The 21,518-nt window shown below is 41.6% G+C and overlaps 2 protein-coding genes across 2 annotated transcripts; one reads left to right on the top strand and one right to left on the bottom strand.

The window, feature by feature from the left end:
- The first annotated feature begins 424 nt into the window (after positions 1-424).
- On the top strand, positions 425-9,138 carry sp4 (sp4 transcription factor). Its single transcript, XM_044335517.1, has 7 exons — positions 425-1,695; positions 1,987-2,057; positions 3,038-3,403; positions 3,509-4,718; positions 5,059-5,257; positions 6,070-6,269; positions 6,715-9,138. The coding sequence occupies exons 1-7, from the start codon at positions 1,689-1,691 to the stop codon at positions 7,005-7,007; spliced, it is 2,346 nt and encodes a 781-aa protein (XP_044191452.1). The 5' UTR covers positions 425-1,688; the 3' UTR covers positions 7,008-9,138.
- A 1,518-nt stretch (positions 9,139-10,656) lies between these two features.
- cdca7b (cell division cycle associated 7b) lies at positions 10,657-19,594 on the bottom strand. Its single transcript, XM_044335518.1, has 10 exons — positions 19,336-19,594; positions 17,341-17,484; positions 17,136-17,236; positions 16,498-16,711; positions 16,256-16,318; positions 15,466-15,648; positions 14,300-14,455; positions 13,904-14,053; positions 12,142-12,278; positions 10,657-11,112 (listed from the first exon to the last, which is right to left on the bottom strand). The coding sequence occupies exons 1-10, from the start codon at positions 19,351-19,353 to the stop codon at positions 11,091-11,093; spliced, it is 1,188 nt and encodes a 395-aa protein (XP_044191453.1). The 5' UTR covers positions 19,354-19,594; the 3' UTR covers positions 10,657-11,090.
- Between the last annotated feature and the right edge of the window lie 1,924 nt (positions 19,595-21,518).

A 21,518-nucleotide genomic window follows, 5' to 3' on the forward strand; every position in this document is an offset into this window, starting at 1 on the left:
AAAGAAAATAAATAAATAAAATATCAGGAGAGATAAAAAAAAGAATAAAATATCTGAAGAACACTATGTGCAATATACAATGCACAGAGTAGTATGGCCCATCACAACTTCCCAAAGCCCAAGCCCAAGCCTTAGGGGGCATTTTTGCTTAAAAAAAAAGACTCAGATGAATGATCAACTATTGAAATCGTCACTGTTTAATTTTGTTGATCAGCAGGATTAATTAAATAATCACTTCAGCTCTAATGCATATCTCAAAACTCATTTCCCTTTTCTGATTTCTTTTAATTGATTTTGTTGTTGTTGTTGTTGTTGTTGTTGTTGAACTACAGTCCAAAAGATATTTAATTTACAATTACATAAAAGACAGAAAATTTAAGAGGCTGGAAGCAGCAAATATTTGGCATTTGTAATTAATAAATAACTATAAATAAAAAAAGGGAATTGATTATCAAAATTATTGGCAGTTAATTTTCTATATTTTGACTAATCGAATAATTGAGTATCCTAATAATTTCAGACCTCTATCAGTGCGAATTCCCTGAGAGTCCTCAGCAGACCACTCTGTTGTCCTGTTTTTATACCATATAAGCTTCAAACTTAAGATATTGGTGGAATAGGAACTGATGAGGGAAATATTATAATAGAAGCAAAAATAAGACTTTTTATTAAATAGCAATATAGTTACATAATTTTTAATTACTCTCCATTATTAAACTAAATGATTCTATGGTTATGCTACCTTGTTTACTTTCCTTTTTTTTTTAACTACGACTGTTATCTTGTGACACCAGTACACAGACTGGAGTGGAAATAAACACACACACACACACACACACACACACACACACACACACACACACACACACACACACGCCTCCCTTTCCCGTTCGCCCAACCCCCCACAACACAGAAGTCACCGCCCTTCCCTCTCGCTCTCACACCAACATGACTACCAACCACCGCCGCTCCAACCGACGCGCCAGAGCATCATGGGAAATGTTGTCCGGGTCGCCCAATCCAGTTCGAGAAGGCGAGGCCTCACCAAAATACAACTCCCATCTCGACCCTCGCACGCCGAGCCCCGTCGTCCAATCTGAATATGTGGGAGGAGCGCGTCCGCCCACAAAAGCCACAGCTATCTCCCCGTATCTCCCCCTTAAAAAAATCAATTGTGCACGAAAAAAAAGGGAAAAACGCGTAAAATACAAACACTGGTGACGGTTTGTTTTCGGTGCACGACGGACGGCGACGAGGTGTCCCCGCGTCGTGCGGCGAGAGAAACGGCGGCGACAGGCAGAGCAGAGAAGAGGGTGTTGTCCTGATGCTTAAATGGAAGTGGGTGGGCCTCTACGGTCACACACTGCCAACTTCTCTCTGGATATCATTCTGACAAGCGCTAATTTGCTCGTTTATGGACTGTCTATCCGGTAAAAGAGACATACGACGGGGCTGCGAGGGGGCCGACGGGCCGGGGACGGTCACTGTGTTCTCCGTTATTTCCGTTATTTGGGGTTGCTTGATTGTGCCTGCGCTTGGCACCGCCCTTCCTGGCCGGTGGGTGGTTTCGTGAAACGGGCAGATCCGCCACGGCCCAGCGCCGAACATATAGGCCGTCCTCCGCCTCTGTACCCGGCCGGCCTTCTACCGTGAACTACACCCTCTCCCTCTTGGTATATTAATGCGTTATGAGTGGTAGGTACCCTCCCCCCCTCTCCGTCTCCACCCCTCTTTCCCACTCTCTCTCTCCGTCTGACAGATAGGAGGCTCCAAGCCTCTTTGATATTGATGATGAGGTTACTGGTTTCTCCTCTGTCTTTATTGATCATCTTTGTTTTTGCTATATCTGTCAAATTCTTTATTCACACCACTTGGTTCCTACATGACTGTGCCTTATCTTTGGGACTTTGCACTATTCAGAAGTACAACATGTGATGATGATATTATAACTGGGGCATATTCTAACATTTTGTTCTCCTATCATAGACTCGAAGAAGGAATCATCTGGATCTGAAGGAGGGAAAGCATCTAAAAAGGGGAAGAGCTCTGGATCACAGGTACTAAAATAAATAAGAGTTCATTATAGTTCATTACTTTTTGCTTTGCCTGGAGGCCAAAAATGTACTCCCTCCCTCCCAGCCAGCCAGACACCTCTGGGGGCGTTTCTCTGGTGAATTCCACTTCCTGCTTCTGTGGAGCCCTGCTGAGAAGCCAGCCCAGAGCCTCATGAATAGGTTTATACGGTTGTCACACTTCAACCACTGTACTTTTGAATTGTCTGTTTGAATTACAGTCAAAATGATTTAATTCTACTCATGGGTTTATCTTAAAGACATGCAGTATTGGTATGTGGTTCTGCAGCTGTGGAACTTCTATTTTCAGCTGTTTTTCATAGGATGTATATATGTTAGAGATTATTTTCAGCCAGGCAGTTATTCTTGAGTGCATCTTTTGTTGTTAAATGTGTATGACAGGCGTTGCTGCTATGTTATTTTGCATGCTACTGTATTTGTTACAACATTTAGGCTGTTTCCATGCAGTGTTGAGAGGTGTATAGCATTAAAAATTTGCCTGCGACCTAGTTCCTTTGAAAGGGAGGAGAGAGAGAGAAGGCGGCATTTTCCTCCAGTGTTCTGAGAAAAGAGAAATGTGGTTCTCACACGCCCACCCACTCGCTTCCTGTAATACCGCCCACTTCCACTGACAGCTCTCTCTCTTTCTCTCAGCTTTTTGTTTCTTTTCTCTACACCATAAATTTTACCCCACCCATCACTCATTTTCTCTTCCTTGTTTCAAATTGTTCTTCTTGTATGTAAGTATGAGTGTGTGTATGATAATACCTGCTGATCCTTTCCCTTTAGTTTTTTTTTTTACTTGCATGCTGTACTTTCTTGTTTATGTGTGTATATGAGCTTCCTATGTGTGTTTCTGTAACTCTTCTCCCTCCTTTCCTCGTCACTACTGTTTAACCGTCTCTCTCTCTCTTTCCCTCCCTTCTATCCCTTCTCTGCCCTCTTTCCTATCCTGTCTCCTCCAGGATTCCTCTCAGCCCTCTCCGTTGGCTCTGCTAGCGGCCACCTGCAGTAAGATCGGAGGGCAGGGGGGAGTGGAAGGGGCCCAGGCCCAGACCCAGGCCCAGTCCCAGCAGGTCCAGGTCCAGCCTGGTCAGATCCAGCTGCAGGCCGGTCAACTCCAGGGTCAGATAGTGGTGGACACAGCTGGGGGCCAGGCCTTGGTGCCCCAGCAGCTGGAACTGGTCCCAGCTCAGTTCACGGGGAACGGTTGGCAGATCATTACAGCAGCACCTACTATGGCCAAGGAGAACACCAATCAGCCTGTTGCTGTGACGGTGGCCACCACCTTGGCTAATGACAGCTCACCTGGCGGACGCAAGATGAAGGAGGTGCGAGAGGCAGTGGGTTTGAGACGATATTTTTTGTTTGTTTGTTGGTGTTGTCTGTCAATGTTTCTTCACTAACTGCATCACTGCTCCTTTCCTGTTGGGCAGGTGAAGGCAGTAAGTGGGACCAACAGCAGCGCAGCCAATCAGCAGCAGCAGCAGCAGTTCCAGATAATCCAGGTTCAGAACCTGCCCAATGCTGGGGGCGGGGTCCAGTATCAGGTCATCCCTCACCTGCAGACTGCAGATGGACAGCAGATCCATATTAGCCCAGCTCAGACGGCCTCCATAGGGGCTCTGCCGGAGCATGTTCAGCTCATCCAGACCCCGAGTCCAGGCCAGACCCAGGCCATTCTCCAGCCAGCCAACCAACAGGCCATCCTGACAAGTACAGCCAATCAGACGGTCCCTCTGCAGATCCGCCCTGCTCAGTCTTTCCCACTGCAGCTGCAGACTCTGCAGGGCTCCCAGACTCCTGTTATGACCACAGTACCCATAAACCTTGGTGGCATGACCCTGGCCTTGCCTGTGATCAATAATGTTGGAGGGGGCGGGGCTGTGCAGCTTATCCAATCAGCAGATGGCACCTTCTCTGTTGCCAATGGCAACCAGCTGGTGACAACAGCAGTGTCTGGGGCGGCTCCTGCTGCAGTATCAACTGGCTCGACAGCGGCAGTAGCCGAAGGTGACAGCGTATCTGATGGGACACAAGTGGTTTCTGCTGGATCTGAGGGTGGAACAGCTGACACCCAAGCACAGAGCAGTGAGGCAGACTCACAAAGCCAGAACCAGGCCAACGGACTGCAGAACCAGACAGACACAGCAGGAGCCATTCAGCAGGTGATCGTGGGCCAGGTGGGGCACCAGTTGGTGCAGCAGATCCAGCTGCAGCCACAGGCTCAGAGTCAGGGTCATGCTCAGGGCCAGCAGCAACCTCAGCACATTCAGACCCTTCAGCTGGCCCCAGGACAAACCCTGCAGCCCATCCAGGCCTTCCAGAACCCAGCCCAGGTCCTTATTCGCACTCCCACTCTGTCCCCCTCTGGGCAGATCACCTGGCAGACCCTGCAGCTGCCCGGTGGAGTCTCCCTGCAGGGCGGCCTGGGGACGGCCGTGCCACAGCAGCTGACACTGGCCCCTGTGGCTGGTGGGACAACAGTGGGGAGTGGAGGGCTGGTCTCCTTAAGTGGAGCTCCCCTGACGCTCAGCGCAGCTCAGATCAACCCGGGATCTGGGGTACAGACGGTCAGCATCGCGGGGCTGGGCGGCACCGGGGTTCAGGTGCAGGGTGTGCCCCTAACCATTACTGGTCTACAGGGTAAGAGTGCACTCAGGGCAGCTGTGTGAATGTGTAGTGACTCATCCATTACTGAACCGTTTATTAATATGAACAACAATGTGGTTAAAGCAATGTGGTTGGACAATGTGAGAATTATTAGTTGTAAATTTTGAGAAAATATTAAGCTGTAATGATTTTCTCCTGTTGTGTGGCACACTATGTACATTTATCATTCAGTGTTTAACTGTACCAGGATGTCATGCTGGCTCAGTCTGACACTGTACTCAATGCTGTTGTGTATATGTTTTTCAGCTTTCTCTATATACAACTATTGTTTTTGAGTAGTTAACACAGTTTGTCATTTTCAATTACCTTTCAGGTCAAGCACAGGGTCAGGATGGGGTCAAAGTTCAGTCATCTCCTGTGACGGTCACTGTGGGAAACGTGGCATCGGGTTCAGCAATGAGTCCAGATCAGCTGGGCTCCATCCAGAGTTCTTCAGACCAGGAGGGACAGCCCAGCAAGAGGCTTCGTCGTGTTGCCTGCTCTTGTCCGAACTGCAGGGATGGAGAAGGAAGGTATGAATACATTAGAAAGACAGAGCAACATGCACAAGTGCAGCAGGAGAAACTGGGGTTGAACATCTAATGTTAGAGGGAAATCAAACTTCATATCGAAATAAAATATATTTCTAGACAAATTTGAACAAGCATAATCAATTTACTTAAAAACTCTGCACTAGGCAGCAAGTTAATGCAGAAATATATAAACATAGTGCAGTATACAGTAATTCACAAGAAAAATAGCTTTTGGGCATCAAAATGTTTATGTAATTCTATACTGGAGTCTTGTCTCTCTTAACCCACCTATGGTACTAATTTGGCCCCAGAGCTGCTCTGTCACAGTGAGTAATTAAGTGAAAAAGTCAGAGGAATTTGACTTGGTTTGTCCCGTATGGATCTACAGCTATGTGTGCCCAAAGCTCATGATTTATAAACCTTACGATTATCCCAAAATTATTTATCACTGTCGTGTCGTTATGGGACAACTGATTTGACAGATGGACAAAACACAGTGCAGCTTGTGTCCTAAAGTGAGAGATCTGATCTGTCACCACCCAACACTTCATATTGCAATGAGGCACCCAGAACTGACAGTGAGACCAGTCAAATACTGTATATTCAGCTTTGCTAGAATAAACTTTCTTCAGCGTGAGCCCTAAAAAAACACAATCAATTAGCAAAGCTCGTTTAATGTAAATTTATTTTAGCATTCTGCATGAAAATGGCTTATGAGTACCAACAATGTGCTGTTTATAACGCTTTAATGACAGATCATGATATTTACTACACACACACCAGCACACACCTGACTCTAGTGTATGTTGCAGGAACAGCGGAGACCCCACAAAGAAGAAGCAGCACATCTGCCACATGGAGGGCTGTGGGAAGGTATACGGCAAGACGTCCCACCTGCGGGCCCACCTGCGCTGGCACACTGGTGAGAGGCCGTTTGTGTGTAACTGGATCTTCTGTGGCAAGAGGTTCACCAGGAGCGATGAGCTGCAGAGACACCGGAGAACGCACACAGGTAGTAAAAACACATACAGGCGTGTAGACTGGCGAGGTCACCCTGGTATTTTCAGTGTAGCCAAAGTCTGATATAGCTTATTCCTCTGCGCCATAGCAGGCCATTGTTGTCCGAAAACTATTAAAAACACATTATTGCACTTTTTCCCTCATTACGATGTACATGGACACTGAGTCAATCCCATATACACTGTCCTACTGCCTTAATTACCGACTAGTGCTCCAAATCAAATGCTGAAAATAGTCCACAACAAATGCAGTGTTTTTGCTAAAAACTACAGTGCCCAGTTTTAGGACATTATTATTTTTCAAAATCAAAGTATATATTATAGTATATATACTGTCTATATATTTATACATTTAAAAAATGTTATCCCCTATAATTAACACCTCCCTTGGTTGTGGATCTCTTCTTCTTTTGTCATTTTCTGTCTCCTTCCCTCTAGGAGAGAAGCGTTTTGAGTGTCCTGAATGCTCCAAGCGCTTCATGCGTAGCGACCACCTCTCGAAGCACATCAAGACCCACCAGAACAAGAAGGGCGGAGCCGCGGTGGCAATCATCACCACTGATGACATGGAGGAAGATGCCCCCGAAGGCCTGGGCGCTTCCCCTCAAATCGTTGCTGTGGCAACCCTCTCACGTGACTCTGACCCCGCCACCCCGACCACCTCTAATCACCTGGAGGAAGAGGAGGAGTTTGAAAAGGCAACGGATTCCTCTTACTTTGCAGAAAGTTGACTTCCTGTTTTTTGGAGGTCTTTGCAGGGACGGCTTTGGGTGGCTGCTTTTTCCTTTCTTTTTAATATTCCATAATTTTAAAAATGTTGTTCTCTCATGAAAAAGGGACTCAAGAGATGAGATCATGAAATGAACAGAAACCTTAAAATATAAACATCACAATCTAAAAAAAAAAACAAACTAACACATATAATAACTAAAATTTAGCCTAAGCGTGTGAAAGATTAGTTTGGCTTTTATAAATGAATCTATAATAATTCCATGCGCAGTGGGGGAAAGGAATGTAAGAAGTGTCTAGATTAGCACAAGACAGGGCGACCTGCTGAATCTAAAACCATCCAATATCAAGAGACATTTTTCTAATCGCAACAGAATCTATCTCTATGCACAACGTTGTGTTCCTGTTTCATACCTGTCAGACAGAGCTGAGGGTCAATCATGGTACAGGACTGTTGCAGAGCAGTGACAGAGCAGAGGTAGTCTTGGGATGGTGTGTGTGAGTGTGTTTGTGTATGCGTATATATGAACTATTTGAGTGAGTGTGCATTTGTATTCCCATGCTGTCGTGGAGAGGATCTACCTAATTTGAGTTTTATTCATGGTTCAGGTTTAGTCCTCGGATCAGATTCAGGTGTTGATTCTTTTGTGACCAGTCAACGGATAAACTGTTATTGAAGAAGAGAGGGGATAATTCTTTAAAATAAAAAAAGAGGAGTAGAAAAAAGCACATATAAAAAGATTTATAAATAATGCATTCCTATTGAGGCGCAGTGGCCATTAGAAAAAAAAAAAGGTTTGTATAGAGAAAAACAATCTAGCTTTCTACAACTTTGTTCGTGTGGTGAAAGCAATACTATAATGACAATCCTAGTGAAATCATGTTTACATTGTCAGGGGAAGTTTTCTGTTAATAAAACAAGCCAGTTCGCTCCAAGATTGGGGGGAAAACATCTGAAAGCAGTGCTGTTGTCTGAACAAACCTGTAACTTTGCAAAAACCTCAGAATGATTTCAACACAGCTGCAGTTTGTTTGTTTTTCATTTTTATATGTTCGATTTCCATCAGATGGTATCTGGTAGATCTAACTATGGTTTGGTTCAGACAGCAGCACGGTCGCTGATGTTGCTTTTTCGATTTCTGTGCTCTGGTGATGACCCCCTCTCCATCCCGCCTCTAACCTGCTACGTTGACCGATGTACCACAATTGCCTTAACACAAGCTGTTGTACAGAGGGAACTACAGGGAGGGAGGTGGGTGGAGAAAGAGAGCAGCTCTCTTGTATTATTAGGGGGTGAAATGGAGAGCAGACCACAGCATAGAGAGGTGAAGTGGGTTAAAGAGACAGGGCTGTAAGAGCTGTGGGTGGGAGTGGGTCGGGCTATTTAGCTATGTGGATATGAGATGTTTTCTGGTGGTGTTGCTCTGTGTTAGTTCAGTGCGTACATTCTTTTTAAATTAAAAAAAATACTTCTATTTTATAGAAAAAAAAGTCCCCTCCCAGTATGTTAACACACAGGACCCCACTGTGTAAAGCTAATTTATTTTCCTTGATTTGTAATATTTGCCTTTTGCTGGACTTGTATTTGTGTGCGTTGATTCTGAGGTTGTGTACAGCATGTTTCAGTTTTTTGCCGTAGTGCTGCTTCTCTCTTCTTTACTCTTTGTGCTTCTGTTTTCTTTTCTACGTCTGGCCGTTGCTGTTCATTTCTTCTTCTTCTTCTTCTTCTTCTCTTTGCGCCATAATGTGTGCTTTTCTTTTTTTTTTTTTTTTGGAGAAAATAAATGAAAGAAGAAAGCAAAAAAGTTACAATTGTTTAAAGTTGAAAAGGTTGATACCAAACAAATTTAGATGTTTTTGGTAATATTTTGTGTGACAGCCAACTTTTTTTTCTTTGATATTTTGTAGTGACATCTCATTTGTAAATCTTTTTCTAAAGATGTTCGTTTGTCTCCATGACATTTGATAATGGGTTTTTGCCAGGTTAGCCTCAAAGGCTCCAGTTTATTGATATTTTTAAAACTGGTTTGTACAAACGTGTTATGTCAATAAAAAAAAGAAGAAAAAGGCCAACTTCAAGAAGAAAAGATGCTTTGCCTGCATAACACTTGACAATAAAGTGATTTAAAACGGTCTTATCTTTCCTTCTGATGCTCAGGTATTTATGCGTTTTGAGAAGCTGTTTTACATCGAGACAAGATATTTCACCCAGTCTCACCTCTGTAACGGCGTGTCATGTCACTCTGTGGCTGCACATCACTCTTTTCCACTAAAACAGAGAGCGAGCCTCACAGGGGTACTTTCAGCCCAGCATCATGCTCATCGTCTCCTCTACCTCGAAGGTATCAACGAGCACCAAAGCCTGATAGAAAATGTGATCACAAACACAACAGATCCCCTAATGATCTCTACACATGGTAAACTTTGACCTCAACACACATAGTTACTATAATTCCTCCGGCCCCATATCGCTGAGTAATTGCTCAGCTGTGTTGTGACAGCAGTGATGGTGGAGTATCTGTGCTCTTTGGAAAACAATTACCGCTACAAGTTCCCAGTTTCTGCTGTTGATGAACTCCAAATAGATGCTGCGTGTATTGAATCTGTGACCATCCTGCTGATAGTCACCTGCTTTGACAGCTATTTGTATTTTGATTGTACATAATAAACTAAATCTGCCAAGTGTAACTCACCTACGATCAAAGTGTGACTTCAGGGAGTTCATCGCCAGGTCACTCTGACAGTCAGTTAACAAAAAGCATCACGTAGTAGGCAGCTCAGACATACCTTTGACATGTCACTCCTTTGAAGCACTTCAAAAACACCTAAATCTACACCCTCAGGTGTTTTTGTAGAGTTTTGAAGCTAAAATGGAGTTTAATGTTGTGAACTCTCAAAGTATCAGAGCAAGGACCGTTTTTGGATGTTTTGACATCATTATTTTTGTCACTTTGGATGTTAAATTGATACATCGGGTGAGATTTGGACCAAGAAAATGAGGGCAAATAAAAATCAACACAAAAATGTAAACAACTTAATACCTGGAGGAATACAGTGTTCACCATCAGACAAAAACCTTTTCCTCTTAATTCAAACTATATAAGGGTTTTTTCAGGATCTGTATCATCACATTAATCTTGAGTGCGCACTGCAAGACTGATGAACACATCACACAGACAAGATAAGAGTGATTAGATAAAAGCTTCACCAGACAGTTGTAATCTACCTTTTTCTTTCTTACACACACGCTGCATGCCAACGATGCCTCATGAAGATCCAGTGACCTCAGGTTGATCTCTGACTGTGATGTGACCCCTGCCCTCCAGCTCAGGTACCTGGCCATTACATGAAATCAGCTGACTGAATCCCTCGCTGCCTCAGGAGCCAACAGTTGACCTGGACCTGACCCCACTAACCTGGGGAAATGACACCAGATCCACAGCACCCACACACCCACACACACGCACACACGCACACACACCTACTCAGCCTCGCCTGCAGCACCCCTTCAGCCAACATTGATGCTCTGAATGTACAATGATTTTCCTCCTTAAAAGACACTGTAGTGCACTGCTGACACCTGTAAAAAGCTGAAACAAGCATCAAACAGATGAAAGACTGCATGAACATATAAAAAAACATGGCAAACAATTTAGATAATGACATTCTTTATTAGAATTTACAGTGGACTGACAGGAATGCCGTGAAGTTACTAAGTTCTAGAAAAGTAGTTGGTATACAAGGTTTGTTTTGCATCCGTAACACAGAAAATAACCACTTAGATTTGTTCTAATGAACACCAAAAGTTAAAATATGCCAAAGAAAATATACAACTCAAAATTAAGCACCGGCCTTACAACAATAAAGAACATCTCTGCATCTTATGCAGAATTAAAATCAGGATATATAAAACATATTAACAGTGTATGTGCTTAAGGTGACATGAAAAAAGAAAAGTTCCTCTAGTTAGATAAAAGGTTGCTCTAAACCTAAGAATGTGCATTAAAATGAGTTCTACAGTACTGTGCAGCACAAAAGCCTGCCCCAGGTACCAGCTGTATGAGTAGGTTCTCCTCTCTGGACTCTCACTGCAGCTCCTTCTGAATGCTGCCATGAAGAAAAAACAATGCATAAGTTCTCAGTAGGGTTGAACCTAATTATCATCTTCATTATCAATTAATCTGTTCATATTTTTCTGACGAATTGAAAAACTCTTTTTTTCTATAAAATGTAAGAGAATAGTAAAAAATGCACATCACAATTTCCCAAAGTCCCAGCTAACGTCTTACCCAGTGTCTAGACCGCAAGCAAAGTGTGAGCAGCATGTTTAGCAGCAGCAGCAGTAGCAGCAGCAAGTGCTCTGTCTGTGTGTCTACACAGGAGGTGTTCAGGTACAGTGTTGAACATAGGCCACACACGTTTTGGAAGTGTTCAGAGTCCAATACACAATGACTGTAGTTATGTGCATAAAACAGAAGAAAACAGACTTGAAGCTGAAACGCAGCTGGGTCGCTTGCCTGCATGGAGCCGGTTCAGACAGCTGCATAGATTAAAATGAAAGTATCTGTTGCATGAGACGTGCGAGTAAAAAACACGTCTGATACGCTTGTGGTCTAGACACGGGTTTAAAATTGCTCGTTTTGTCCAAGATGACTGTCCAAAACTTAAAGATAATCAATTTACATTTATATAAAAAAGAGAAAAGCAGCAAATCCTCTCACTTGAGAAACTGGAACATGCACATATTTGGCATTTTTGCTTGATAAATTACTTAACCGATTCATTTTTGGTTAAATTGAAAATTCATTTTCTGATTTGTCGATCAACTAATTGTTTCGGCACTACTCTTCAGACACTGAGCTTCAAAGATTTAAGTATCCAGATAAGGGCCTTTTGTTTTAGAAATTGCAAACTTCTCACTAATCAGTCCATCACTCCAACACATGATCATCTCTAGAGTGTAACTACAGCAGGCTGAACCCTGTTCTCCTAGTGCAAGAAAGAGTCTGTTAAGAGTTATCAAAACTAATTATTGGAAATTCTCCTAATTCCATACTTAATTAAACACATTTTCCAACAACGTGAGTGTGCATATGTGTGGCATTAACCCGTACAGGGAAAAGGGGGTGACATTACCTCTCCAGATACTCGTGAACATTGTCATGGCCGTTGTAGCGGGCCAATCCCACCAAGATGCCGGTAGCACAACGGCCCTCCTTTTTTCGACACAGACTGCAGTTACACATGTCTCGGCAGATGGGACACGACCATGTCTGCAAAGAAAACACACAAATGAATCCAGTTTCTTTGTGCGTTCAGATATGTTGGTTCTTATCGTTTCTGTTGACTATTGTGTTCTGTTTATTCCCCCCCCCAAAACACCAGAACCTAGAAATATTCACCAAATCACAATTACAGTTCAAATCATGTTTTTCCTCCCTGACACACATATATCAGGCTGTAAATCAGCATAACAAAGTATGTATTTATATTTAACTCTTACTAACTGTCTTTTTCACCATGCTAGCAGCATGGGGTAAGAGAAGACACTGTCAGTCCACCTCTTTGGTTCAGACTGAAATATCTCAGTCCCTGGTGATCCCTGGCTGTTCCTCTAGCACCAACATGGTTGACTTGTGTGGTTCATAGTGAAAAATGTTGTTCAAACTATCAGATGGATTGCCATGAAATTTGCTACAGATTTTCAAGTTCCCTTGAGGATCAATTCTAATCACTTCAGTGATCTTTTCCTACAATGTAAACAGTATGTCATAGTTTTCATTTATTCAGTCTAGTTGATGGATTCTCACCATATTAGTTTCCAGACAATGTATTCCAATGACTTTGGTAATCCCCTGACTTTTACTCTAGTGCTACCATGAGGTTGACATTTTGGGTTCAGAGTGAAATGTCTGGACAGCTACTGGACATTCATGTCCCCCTCAGAATGAAGCCGAATGGCTTTGTTGAGCCCTTCAGGTTTCCTCTAGTGCCATCTTGAGGTTGAAATATTGTTTTTTTTTTGTTGTTGAAAAAACTCAAGAACTATTAGATGGATCCTGTGAAATTTGGTAAAAACACTCATTGTCCCCAAAGAATGCATTTTACATTCATCCCCTAACATTTCATCTGTATATGACCAAAATCAGGTCAACATTTCTGTTTGTCAAATGCTTTTTAACTAAATACCAACAAACTAATGGCAAAATCAGCCCCAGTTGTACTTTGTGTTTAGTGCTAGTGCAAATGTTGCCATGCTAACGCGCTAAACTAAGTTGGTATACTTGCTAAACAGACTGTAGAAAGTAAGTCTTGTTATAAACAAGTCATATTTTTCCTTTCCAGTCTTGTGTTTGTAAAGTGAGCAAATAACAAAAAGCACTCCACACATTGCAGTATTATTTTGTTGTGTGAAATCAAGATGAGTACACATTTTTGAGGAAAATTATCTTGTGTCTCTCGTGTCAGTTATAAAATAAAGCAGAAAAACAATCTAAATGTTGTATGCACTTGCAAAAAAGACAACTTACTGAGGCTTTCATTAAAACTTTGAAGTTTGTTAATATTGTCTTTGACCCCCTTTGACCCCCATTCTGAATGAAGAATTCTTACTTTTCCCGTTAGATATTATTTGCTTTTAATTGTCCATTCTGTAGCGCTGTGGCTTTTTGTATGAAGTGACAAGTTCCAAAAATAAATGAATAAATGAAGATAAACTAAATGTCTTTTTAATTTGTTTCTAACAGTTACTTGCAATATTTACAATTGTACTACTTCAGGTTTGACAAACTGTTTTTCTTTCTTTTCTGGTGTCTTTTCAGTCCCCGTATTCACCTGACCAACCCACAGTGAGAGAAACAGAAAATTAAATGTTGAACACGTGTGTATTAGTACTGACCGGGTCAAGCAGCACTGTGCGTACATCCTCTCCGTAGCGGTTCTTAAGGCACGGCCCACAGAACTGACCTTTGCCCCCCACACAGAAACCGCTGCGACACACTGTCTTGGTGTCCAGAGTTTTCTGTCTGCACTGGTGACACGAGCTTCCCTGAAAGAAACACACACACACACACACACACACACACACACACACACACACACACACACACACACACACACACACACACACACACACACACACACACACACACACACACACACACACACACACACACACACACACACACACACACACACACACACACACAGTGAAGAAAAGCGCTACCCCCAGCAAACCTGATTATATATTATAGTACTGACAACATTGAATGGACAAAAGCCTGTTGTGACTCACATTCTCTTTGTCCCAGATCTTGTCTTTGCTGCGGTACGCTATGTTGTCCAGATCTTCTTTGGTGATCTCGTCGACTGATCTCACCTCATACTGGCTCCTCCTGGAACTACGGCTCCTCCTCTTTTTCCGCTTGTCACCAACATGTTCCTCATCCACCTGTCCAATCACATCAGACAGACTTTAGGTACAACTGAGAAAGCATTAACAGGACATTGCTATGTAGCCAATATATTTTTAATACAAAGTTTTATACATAAAACTATAATTGTGCTTTCTTCCTGAGTAGAATTTGTTTATTGAGATTAATTTGTAGAAAGTTGATTTCATATCTTATCTGGTGACTGAAATTGTGTATTTTGAGTAAACAAACTTCTTCACTACAGATGTTAAACCTGCTACAAGAGATTTTTTTGGCCACTTGGGGGCAGCAAAAACAAGATATAAACTCAACATTGACATATTATCATCTTATAAAAGGTGACATGGTGAACTTGTTAGCAAACAGTTGCCTATCCAGCAGGTACGGAGCAACATATGCGAGAATTTGGAGTCATCAGATAGTGTACAGTGGATTTTAGAGCTTTTAGTGCTGCCTGCTGCTGGGAAAAATGATGATGAGAGCGCTGAAAGTGAACCAAAACAGTAAAGTTGTGGGCCGTAAAACCAAAACAATTAGCTGAAAGATGCTGAAAAGCTCTGTGTAGCTGATGGGAACAGCAGTCGGGTGATAAATCTCTTATTCGTCATTACAAGCAATCCCATTTCACAACCAAGTAGTCATGTGATCCATTGTTAAGATAAAATATTGATTTTTAGCCTCTTCTCAAGTTCTCACAAAATACAACATCTGGATGAAAAGAAAATCATTGTCAATGTGTGTAAGATATAATCGGATATGATTCAGAAACATAAAAACACCAAATGTGAACATTTGATTGACAATTTATCAATATACTATCAAAGCACTACCCTGGTACTGCAGTGTATATTGTATTAACAGCATAGTTGATACATCATGAAGAAATTCTCGACAATAACCTCTTATATCAAGCAAGTTCCCCTTTCCTACAGTATAAACTTCATTGCATTATATTCACATGAGAGCTGTATAGTACTGCCTGGCAGCACACCGCTTAAAGCGTATGCACATGTGTTGCACAGCGTACCTCCACCAGTCTCCTGATGTCTACAGTCCTGGGGCTTCTGTGGGTGATTGGCTCGCTCTTTTCCTCCACTGCAAAGTTCTCTGGAGGGCGGGCCTTACGGGACGGGTTCCTCCTCTCTGAACCCCTCTCTGGTTCAAATTTGCGTTTCCGTGCGGTTGCTTTCTCTGAAATGCGCTTCTTCTTCTGCATAGATAAGATGAAGACAGATAAGAACAGTAAAAAAAAAAAAGAAAGAAAAAAAGTCTCTGTAGAAAACACACAATCTGATCAATCTGTTTAATCAGTTTATTTAATTAAGTACCAACCAGTTACGGTAGCAAAATATATCAGACTGGAACTCAAAAAAGGTTATCTGACCTGCATCCACAGCCCTCTTCTCAACCAGTTTTTAACATGGGTCTTATCAACACTTGAACACATGAAAAGGTAAATATTTGTTAGTATAAGACTTACAAGAATACTAATGACCCATTAAGTTAATACCTGCAACTTCTAACAATTCAAGTCATACATTTAGCCCTCCTTGATCACAGACATGCCTGAACATAGTTGTTAAGCTGCTGCTGAGTAAAAAGAAGAAACATAGTCTGCACCATAACCAGAATGATTAGTGTAAACAAAACAACAGCTTGATTAAGTAACCAAAATGAAACAGAATAAAAGTCTTTGGTAAACAACTACAACAAAGTTATTCATCACCAGTAAATGAATGGCTAATCTCCTGCCTGAGGACATGTTTAATATTGCATGTTATATGTTAACGAGAAACTGGTTTTGTGTGTGTACTCACTTGAGGAGTGGTGGGCAGAGTCAGGTCAGCCATGGTGCTCAGATCAGCAAACAGCTTAGCCAGCTGAAAGACGACAACAGAGGAGACTAATGACATCGACAAGGGAGGGACTGAATGATGTAGATGTAAACTTTAGATTCGTATTGTTATGGACAATGAACTGAGAGAGTGAGCTCAGACTGTCAGTGCAGCTCAAAGAAAGTGTATTTAGCACCACACCACAGGTTGTTAGGGTTCATTACCATGGCCTTGTTTTCCTGGATGTTCTTGTCTCGTTTCCTTAGGCTCTGAGACAGGACATCCTCTTTGTTTTCCTCCTGCTCCTCCTCTTCTTCCTCATCCTGCTGCTTCATCCTCTGCCTGGTTCTCTGTGAAGGAGGGGTTTCTTTGACTGGCTTTTTGACATTTTTCTTCTGTGGTTCCTGTTTGGGGGTAGACAGTCTTTTGATGGGAAACCTGAGGAGCAAGATTGAAATAAGATCATTGTTCAATCATTGGAGAATCAACACTATTAACACAATTGTCATGAAATTGGCATGTGTTTACTAAGGTCCTTCTATAACTGGGCAAATACACTGGCACAAAGCAATAAGCTGAATCTATGCCCAATTAACCTTTTTTTTTTTTTTTTTTTATCACAAATGTTAGTGTAACCTAACACTGCTTTCTCTATGTTAACAGACCTAAACAGTATCCTGGCATAAATGCTAAGTGCTGCTCAAACTGGGATTATATTTATGCATAATTGTATTGCAACATACGGAGCAGACTGGTACACAAGTCCAGGTGTTTGAACATGCAGAGACACAACTGATCAGATGTAATCATCGTTAATTTCAATAAAGCTGGCAAAATATTGTTTATTTGTTTTCTAATGCACCTCAGGGCTACTAAAAGACTCCTTCTCTTTTGCGGGGGGGCCTCCTCGCCATCGGAATAGAAGCCTGTGTCCACATCGCTATCCTCTTCTGACTCCACCATCTGGAGAAGAACAGAGAAAAAAAAAGCATGCAGGCTGGAGCTTCAGCTGCATTATCACACCGCATTGGCATCCAACAATACAGCCAATATTGAATTTTTCATACCTTGGTCTTCAGCCTCTTGTTAAAGCATCCCCTGTCCTCTTCCTCCTCGCCATCGCTGAAACCTTCAAACTCCTCTTCACTGTCTGACTGGCTGAACAGATGAGCCAGCTCAGCAGTTATAAACTTGGACTTGAAACATGGAGCCTGCAGGCAGACATTGTGGTCAAATGTTATCATCACAACCCAGAACTAGAAATCTGAATTCAGCTGATAAATATTTTCCTAGGAATGTGTAAATTACAAGAAAATCTCCAGAGTAGAGCTGCACTTTCAAGGTCATTCATTGGTCAGATCACACAAGGGCTACTATAACAAAAAAAAAAAAAAAGACACTGGACCATTTCAATTTCCACACTCTACACCAGAGGGAGCACCATTCCATCAGTGAACATCCTTGGTAAGGAAGTGAAAGCTGTGGAAACAATGAATTTAGTTCAGCTTTGTTTGAGACCGCCTGTCTTGAGTTTACCTGGATAGGTACCAAATCAAATATAAGGCAATCCTTATTGCTTCAGGTCTGCGCAACTTCTTGGGGGCAGGGCGATTAGACTAAGGAAAAAGTGAAGTAGAAAAAGTGACATTTAACTGACACTTCCATATTGTTTGGGGTCCCACAGAGCCAAATGCATGTGTGAAAATAGTAACAGCAACTGCAAAAATCAACCAATTGTTTTTGTTTTTGGGGGGATGCAGAGGGCAAAAACAAACCAGGATTGGCCATAAAATCATGTAATTACAAAACATTAAATGGGCTAGCTCCAACCTATCTCTCTGATCATTTACAACCACACATCCCATCAGGGTCAATCAAGGGTCAATCTTGGGACAAGCAACTGACTAGTTGCTTGTCCCAAGATCAAGGTTGAAGCACAGGCGAGATTGTGCCTTTGCAGTTGTAGCCCTCAAACTCTGGAAGGAGTTGCCTCTGCATGTAAGGCTGGCCCCTATACTTCCTGTTTTAAAATCCCATGTTACAACACATCTTTATTCCTTGGCTTTTGAGTCAGTATGAGGGTTGACTTTCTTTTATTATGGTCTTATTGCTTTATTATTTTATTGTCTTTTTTTCTAAACTGGTCTTTGTGTTTTATTGTGTTGTTTTATGGTTTTTGCTATTTCGATTGTACTGCACGTTGGTCCACTTTTGTTGATTTAAATGTGCTTTATAAATAAATATGACTTGACTTTTTTTTTTTTTTAATGCAAAAAATGATCTGGTTCCAACTTTGTATTTGTGAATATTTTCTGGCTCCTTTAACGTGAAGTTAGACCTCTATGACAGTAATATCATATCTTTGGGTTGGTGGACTGTTAATTGACACAAAAGAAAACATTTAGGTTGCATCTTTGGCTGATCGAAATTGTTCACCATTTTCTGAGCTATTATAGACCCAATGACTAATCGATAGTGAAAATAATCGTTGCAGCCCTAGTCTGATCCATGCATTGATTGATGTCTCAGGTCCAACTTGCTGATATCAGCTGAACCCTTTTCTCCAGCCTCAGGAATGTTGACCTCTGACCTCCCCGGAGATAGGGCGACATAGGTTGGGCCCACCTCTCCAGCTCCTTTGACATAACACTGAGGCCACCACACTCCTTTCACATTGGGCATTAGATGACAGTTCAGACATTTATCCAAAATGTAAACGATCACCTGAACATTAACGTGAAGCCGATCACGTGTAAGCTAGCTAACTGTTATCCAGTTCAAAACAAAGACAGATGACAAGTTATGAAAATAGTGTTCGGTATATAACATTATGACAGGATGTGTAGGTTACCGAACTTAATTAATTACAGCTAGTACAGTCGCTTATGCCGTTAAAAAGTTATTACAACGTATCTCTACAACTGAGCAGATTCAGGTCGGCCAAGCCAACAACGTTAGCTGTTAACAATAGTGCTCGTTTTGACTCATTGTGTTTTTTTCCATTTTAAAAAACCCGACGAGGGAAAGAGAGCTACATTTGAAGACAATGCTCTGTCGCTTACCTTTGATCTGAGTGTCATTTTTATATCCGTTTTACTGCAAAATCTCCGTCCAACGGAAAGTTTTGTCGTGTAAAATGAAAACCCAAATGAGTGGAGGTGGATTTAAAAATTAGCCGCTACAGAAGTCCGATGATTGCAAAAAATAGGGGTGTTGTCGCTGCTGGGCTTATGGCTACACTTGTGGTTATTCTACTAATTGTAATTTTGAGAGTCGATTTACGATTTTATGAAGTCAATATTTATCTGAAAGCCTACGCTCATTTACATTGTTTTGGTGAAGGTGTTTTTCTTTGTGTTTAGGAGTGGTCTCTCTTCTGGGTCTCCCCTCCCCACACTCATAATGGTGCAGTCCGTTCTTTCGCGCGAAAAGGGTATGTGGGCGTGGCTATTCAGTCCAGACAGAAAGGCTGCCAGCATCATGTTTGTCTTGTATGCTGTACCAATGCCCTTGATTATCAGTGCCATGATTGTATTAAGGAGAATTAACAGTATCAACATTTTAAGCAGACTTTCAGGCATAAGATTCCTTAGGGATTTCTGCAGGTGAAATTTAAGAAATTAGTTCTCAAACTGTTGCTTCAACAGCAGGAATAACTCATGTCAGGCAAAGGAGTATCCAACAAAATTATTCACTTTATTATTTTGTCATTATCTATACATTATTTATAATGCTTTCTTTTAAAACTGTTGTTTTCTGAATAATATAATAAAAGAACAACTTTGGTGGTTATTCTAATGGACTCTGAATCTGTCAATAAAATTGATGATGATAATGATGATGATGATGATGATTATAGATATAGCCTAATAATAGTAGCAGTGTTCAATTGGTACATTTCCAGTAAGGCTACTCAGTTGCAAGAAATGCTAATGCAATATTTACTTGTGCTTTAATTGAGCTTTTATTTATATGAGTATAGGCTACATATTACCCCAATAATTAGTACCAAACTACACAATAATTTCAAAATTCTAGGAAATTAATTACGGACCCATAAAGTAAAACATACCAAATTATTTTTGGATGGATGTACTCTCTGTTTTTTCAACATGTGTTGACAATTGTATTTGAAATTTGCATTCAACGCTAGTGCAAAAACAAAATTCACAGTTTCATCACAACAAGACTTCCCCAACATTAGTGGCCTATAAAGATCTGCATGGGATCATTATTTACACGTTAAGTATGGGCACCCCTGATTAAGACCTTCATTCCCACAGTATTTTTAAAATGAACAAGAATAGGCCTTGATGGCACTCAGTGCCATCGAGACCTACAGTCCAGAGTCAGGCCTACAGTCTGCAGCTTACAGGCCTACCAAGATGTCACAGCCTGTACTTAACAAGGCCGTAGCTACCATAGATCTTTTTTACTGAAGATATTTTTACATGTCACAGGTGTGACATAATAAATGATGGCTGAATTACATTTAGCTGCTTCAGTTTCAGGGTCTTGGTAGTGTGCATACTAACTCACTGTCACACTGTCATGGCATGGATCAGAGCCATTGTTAATGTTTTTAGTAACAATTGTGCTTTTCCTATATGACAAATCAAAATGTCTGAAGACCTCCATATCCTCACTAGAGCTGGCTTATTGAGGATATGGAGGTCATGTCCCCAGCATTTTTTTTCAGGGGATTTGGGGATTCACACAGCACATAGCATGGAGTGTTTCTTGTCACAGCTCATGCCAGCTGGAATCATCCGAGTTAAGACAGAGGCAGCTGTTCACACATTACATTGCTCAATTAAGTGAAGCATTTCAGGGGAATACAATATCAACTTTGTAATACTGTTGTCCAGGGTGTGATCAAGCTGTGCCAGAATTACAGGGAAGGATCATGTGCACTTTGCTCTCATCACTGATTCATTGAATTCCCAATATCTCTTAAGCCAAATGAAATTGTTAGACAGCAATCCTTTTAGAAAGGTGTATCCATATTTTTTTTTTTACCTTTTTATCTAACCAACCCCTCAGATAATGTGTTTATCATAGGTTTATCATGTATTTATTGGAGGTATTCAGAGGTATAAAATCACGCAGACAAGTTTCATGCCTGTTGTCAGGTGTTTGTGAGTTGTGTTTGCATAAACATCCATATGAACCTACATACATCTTAGTGTCCTTTTCATTTATAAAAATGAAGGCTTGATAAAAATGACTTTCTGTACACATAAAC

This window comes from Thunnus albacares, chromosome 19, assembly GCF_914725855.1.
Source record: "Thunnus albacares chromosome 19, fThuAlb1.1, whole genome shotgun sequence".
Taxonomy (NCBI): domain Eukaryota; kingdom Metazoa; phylum Chordata; class Actinopteri; order Scombriformes; family Scombridae; genus Thunnus; species Thunnus albacares.

Coding starts and splice junctions, on each gene's coding strand:
- cdca7b (XM_044335518.1), bottom strand. Junction 14,456..15,465: donor ACATCAGGAGACTGGTGGAG/GTACGCTGTGCA, acceptor GTGATTGGACAG/GTGGATGAGGAACATGTTGG. Junction 11,113..12,141: donor GTTCACGAGTATCTGGAGAG/GTAATGTCACCC, acceptor TCTTCATGGCAG/CATTCAGAAGGAGCTGCAGT.
- sp4 (XM_044335517.1), top strand. Junction 3,404..3,508: donor GCGGACGCAAGATGAAGGAG/GTGCGAGAGGCA, acceptor CCTGTTGGGCAG/GTGAAGGCAGTAAGTGGGAC. Junction 5,258..6,069: donor TGCAGGGATGGAGAAGGAAG/GTATGAATACAT, acceptor TGTATGTTGCAG/GAACAGCGGAGACCCCACAA.